At 48.8% G+C, this 5,527-nt stretch overlaps 1 protein-coding gene; it reads left to right on the top strand.

Annotated features, from left to right (window-relative positions):
• Nucleotides 1-2,096: 2,096 nt before the first annotated feature.
• Nucleotides 2,097-4,085, top strand: GSTUM_00005390001 (uncharacterized protein). XM_002837462.2 has 3 exons: nt 2,097-2,529; nt 2,638-2,736; nt 2,812-4,085. Exons 1-3 carry the CDS (start codon nt 2,524-2,526, stop codon nt 3,535-3,537), a joined length of 831 nt encoding a protein of 276 aa, XP_002837508.1. The 5' UTR covers nt 2,097-2,523; the 3' UTR covers nt 3,538-4,085.
• Nucleotides 4,086-5,527: the final 1,442 nt, after the last annotated feature.

The raw sequence follows: 5,527 nt of genomic DNA, 5'->3' as shown, positions 1-5,527 counted from the left end.
GGGGTGATTGGTTGGTCTGGGAAGTGGGAAATGACATCTCGAGTTGTTTTGGGTAACTCGGGATCGCGAGTGATAGGGGATGATTACAGTGGGTTGGTGAAATCCGAGTTCTTCGTTAGGTGTTGACTGTGCCTGGTGATGGTAGAGGCTTTATAGTCTATATAATTCTGAGCGGAAACATCCCCTGATTTTCAAGGTTGGGGGTTATGACAAGTCCCTTTTACTGGCATCTCAACTTATGAGGTTCTTCTGTAGCCGATGTCCAAACTGCTACGTACAGGAACCTGATCGAGAAGTTCCGAAGAGATTTATAGTCTCATGCACAGTAACCGTTCATTATCCGGATTCTGTAGACCCCCAAGAGGTGATGTAAGTTCATGACGAAAAATCAGGCTTTGCTACTCGAGTAGTAGAGAGAACTTTGAAGATATAGACTAGACCCCTAATTTTCTCCGATTGCCCAGGAGCAAGTCATTGAACCCTACAACGAATACCGGCACTGGGGACAGCCCGACATACCAATCAGCTGATATTAGCTCAAACCTGTCGGAATTGGCCTAGAATATTTGAAGCAGGTTCGGTCGCTGAGCGAATGAACTCTCCGTGCTTTGGAAGAGGTATCTGCTGAGCCCACGCTTCCTGGGGAAGGGGGGGAGCGGGAGCTCGATTTGTTAGGACCGTAACGGTTTGTGACGTGCACACACACACAGGTACTGTACCAGTATGGGGCACACGTGGGATGAGGTCTCCAGGGTCCACATACAAGATAGATTACTATAGCGGAAGTCTTCAGGAGATATCCTACCGATTGCGGTATGATATTATCAAAGCGCGGGGTAGCCATCTATCCCGAACCCTTATGGTTAGCAGACTGGACCCTGTGTGTGTGCCTCGGAAGAAATCTTATCAACCCGGATCCCCGCTTTAATGATAACAGGGGCGGCGGGGAGATGGGAGAATGCTACGACTCCATTCCTCTTGCTTGGGATGTAAACCAGTCCTACTCATGAAGTCCGAGTCTGGACCTTTACTATGGGTGGTTCCTCTCGTGGGGTACAAAAACTCGATAGGTATGGATACCCAATAGAGCACTTGTAGACCTGGAGAAGAAGATGATTGCACAGGTGTGACCTCGGCGCGGGGTACCCCACTTTTTTCTCCGATAGCGGAGCTAATGAAAACGCCGATGCTGGGCTAGAAACTGCTGCATTCCTTATATGATACTCTCTCTCGAGTGCTTTAGGCAGACATTGAATATTTTTATCTCTCCCAAATGTGGAGCTGGAGTTGGAGGTGGGGGTATGGTGTTGTACAACATCATCATATCTAATGCGATATGGTGACCCGCTGCTGTCTGTTGCTACTGCACTACCGGCATGTGTCCGGCCTAATATTCCATAACCAGGACAAATTGTGAACAATATGATTGTCACCTATCAAAGGTAGCTGACCTCCACAGGTGCAGTACCGCACGAGTATCGGTAGTCATGGTTGGCTGAAGAATTCTGCAGGGGTTTTCCCGTTGCTCATGGAACATGCCCACTGATTCTTGATACCCTGTGGGCTGGGCGGTAAACATGATGCTCTCCCCACTAACGTTCCCCTTGCTGACACGATTCTCCTGTTCATCCCCCAAAATTCATCACTCCATCATGGCCGACCTTTTTTCTTCTACAGCATCATAATACCACGATAGTACTCGTACCCGTACTGAATATGTAGATGAAGAGACAAAACTGACCAGCTCAACCGACTCCCGATGCTCGTTCGGACTGGCAGCCGGGGTATCTGTGACCGGGGTCCTGTTCTTAGCGAGCTCGCCACTCGGCCCACTCCCCCCATGATAACGTATAATACTCGTACCAGCGCTACATAGTGCTGCTGGTACAGTCTAACCATGAAAACCCTGGCCCAGAATCGTTCCTATTTGAACCCTTTACGTACCTCATAATACGCTACGCATCCTGAGGTTATGCTTCTGTGCTGTAGCCGTTTTCGGTCAGATAGTTTGGAAGGGGAGAGATCAATCGCCCTCAGCTCACCGTCACCCACCCCTCCCACATATTCTCTCGGCTCCCTCTTATTACCTCCCTTCTTTCTCCTTTCTGAACTCACCAGCAAACGCCCCCGAATAAAACCATTATACACCATCAAATTATGTCGTCCATCGCTAGCACACTCGTTTGTTGCTAAAGTGACACGGTCCTAACAGGTCGGTGGATCCTTTGGCCTTAAACACCTACTCGTGCTCTGCAGCGTTGCCGTTTGTCGAATCAAACCAGGAATCGGGGGAACGGGGAACAATAGGGTAGTGGTCGCATCCGCACGAGCTATCTGGCCCGGCAAATATCCCTCTCTCTAGCTATTTCTAAGCTCATATAACCAACCCTACGCCTCTGAATAACGAACGAACAATCTCGGCGATTTAATCAGGAATTCATATCAAGCCCTACTTTCGATAACTTCTTTGCTTCACCAGCGACTTTTCAAATACACGCCGACACCAACCCATCGACCGGAGCCATGAAGGTAAGCTATGATCCCTACAGTATAGAATGCGCCAAACCTCCCTATCCATTTTTTGCCTTCGGTTTATTGTCCAAGCTTGATCGCTGACATTTATCGCCCTGGACTTAGTTCCTTCCTCTTCGCGAGCTTGATTCGATCAATCGTGCTCTCGTCTTCGACACTCCTGATTGCCGTGTCGTTGGCGGTGTAGACATCTACACCACCAAGGTCCTTAACTCCAGCCCATGAAATTATTCGACTGCAGCAGCTCAAGCTAATAATCGCTCTCGCGTGTCAATTCAGGCCGCAGGGGCTGACAAGAAGCTTTACAAAAACGTCTGCGAAACTATCAGCACTCGCTATGAAGCCGATCTCCGTCTATCGGAGTCCTTATCTCCCCCTGACCGCGGTTCCGATAGCGCTAGCAAGTACCAGTCTGCTGCCGTTTACCAAACCCTGCATTCCCCGTTTGGACCTTTGGATCAGATTTCGGCTAGACGCACTTTTGCTTACTTGATTGCTACCCTTAATGCTTCTCATCCCGACTATGATTTTTCTACCACGCTTCGCCCATCGGACTTCCGTCGTGAGCGTCACATCAGGCCCGTTATGAACAATTTTAATACAACGTTGTTCAATTTAGGCGTCAACACCTCCAGAGAGCTTCCCAAGATGTGGGAGACTATTGATAAGGAGATGGACTTGTTGAATTGCAATATCTATGCCTACTCTCCCGACGATGTCTCCAACGATCCGTATGGTGACGAAGGGCTTATCTGGTCTACTAACCTTTTCTTCTTCAACAAGCATAAGAAGAGAGTTTGTTACCTCTACCTCAGGGGATTAAGCACCTTGAATCACTCCCCGCTTGAGAGGAGCCTTGCCGGATGGGGCAGAAATAGTAGAGTCGGATCTGATGGATGGGACGAAAGTGAGGGCGAAGACCTTAACGACGACTTCATCGAGAGCAAGAGCATCTGGGGCGACGACAACTACGATGATGGCTTTTTCGAAGGGATGGAAGTTTGAGTTTTCACTTATCCTCAATCTTTATTATTCTGTAGATGGAGCCGTCCATGGATAGCCTTGGGTGGTAGTATAGCTCTTGAGCTCTAACATTTCCTTATGCTTGTACTTTTTTTGCCATCTCTTGACCTTTCTGTCTCTTGTTTTTTTCCTTTCCTTTTCCCGGTTTTCTCGTGTTTTTTCTGTGGCGTTTCTTATATCCTCCAGCGGCAGTGGGTCGGATTCACCAGGAAATGCCTTCCGATATGTTCTGTGTATTTTTTCTTCTCTTCTCTTCTTGTTTGTAGGAATTAGGGATGTGGAGGGTACTTTGAGGCCGTGTTGGATTGGGCTAGTTGTGTCTGGTCGGGGTTTGGGCGTTATCAATGTTCGGTGAGAGCGCACGTTGGGGTAATGAACGCCTCTTGGTGTTTGGGTTAGTCTAGTTGGTGGTGATTGGTTTTGTTTCCGGCGTTTGTTTTGGAGGTACCGAGTTTTAATTCCGGGATGAAGGAGGGGTTCATTGATTTCGTACGAAAATCTTTCATAAGTAACTCTATTCTTGCATGTAATAAGGAATTGTTCTGGTTTCCCTGTATTCATTCTCTGGCGTTTGTGTTTAGGTGATCATTGCTGCTTGTTTCAGGTACATGCTGTGCAGTACCGAATCGTGCTATAAGTTACGCATGTAAATACGCCTGTCATTAACTCCTATCTCTTGTTGCGCCTGTACCAGTACTGTACGAGTACTCGAGTATCGAGCTGCCCAAGAATTCAGTTCTTACACAGCAAATACAAGTACAGTAGTCTACAGTGCCGGCACAGTCATTATCTCGCACAACGTTTGCTTGATCGCCAAGACTCTGACATCATTTGGCGGACCAGGCACCAAAACTCCTTCCCCTTCACTTCTGTCCGCCGGTATCCTTCAACCACGCTACCGCCAAGTCCCACCTTCCCCATACGATGCCACCCCGTCTTCAACCTCTAAAACCCCTCCTCCTCCAAGCCCGCACCCCGCGCCCCCCTCGCACCTCCAACTTCCACACCTCCCAAACACACTTCCAACCAAGAACCTACGATTCGTACGTACCTCCTCCCTCCACCCTTACCTCTCATTCCCTTAGCTAACAAATCCCAGCGTCCGCTCAATCGACACCTTCCACACCCTCCTGCTAACACACACCGCCTCTTCCACACCGCCAATCACCTACTGGACAACAAGCTACTGCCCAGCCTGCCGCGCCGTGAAGCCACTCCTGTGGCGCGCGGTGGAGGAGAGCTCGAACGGAAAGATTGGCCTGGCAGAAGTGGAATTGGACGCACCGGGGGATGTGGGGGAGTTGGGGTTGCGATATAGTGTATGATACGCTTCTTCACATTCCCCCCTACCTTCCCATTGTGTGTGTGGGCGGGGCTAATCAATTTGAATAGATCCGCAAAGTGCCGACGATACTTGTTTTTGTGCGGGGGGAAAGTGTGGGTGAGTGGAGAGTTGAGAGTGGGGATGAGAGGATGAAAGGTAGGGCGTTGGGGGAGTTTGTGGAGGAGGTTGGGAGGGAGGGAGGTAGGAAGGGGTTGGGGGGGAGTGGAGGGTTTTGGAGAAATCTGTTTGGGTAGGATAGGTTTTTTTTTTTTTTTTGGATATCATATTTTAAAGGAAAGGAAAGGAGAAGGGGAGGTTGGTGTTCTATCGTAGATGATAGAGTGAATAAATAAGTCTAAGAATCACGTTATACCCCTGAGGGCAGATTCTCTCAGCAAGAGTGAAAAAACCCACTCCGAGAAGAGCTCCATTCGTGACCAGCAGAAGCCCATCTTGGCAAAACGCTGCGAAAGTTACCTTTGTTCTCAGAGCTTCGAACCAAATAATTAAAGAACTCCAGAGACCCACGAACCCCATCTCAAAAACCAGAGCTGGCAGGCCACGACACTAGGGTACCACATGAAATCTCTATCTAGAATTCTATGAAAAAAGCATGGCCGCAGACTAGGAAACTCCACAAATCACAGT

The sequence above is a fragment of the Tuber melanosporum genome (assembly GCF_000151645.1).
Source record: "Tuber melanosporum whole genome shotgun sequence assembly, scaffold_19, strain Mel28".
In the NCBI taxonomy this organism is placed as follows: Eukaryota; Fungi; Ascomycota; class Pezizomycetes; order Pezizales; family Tuberaceae; genus Tuber; species Tuber melanosporum.
The sequence above is the reverse complement of the archived record's forward strand: the minus strand, read 5'-3'. Positions and strand labels throughout refer to the sequence as shown.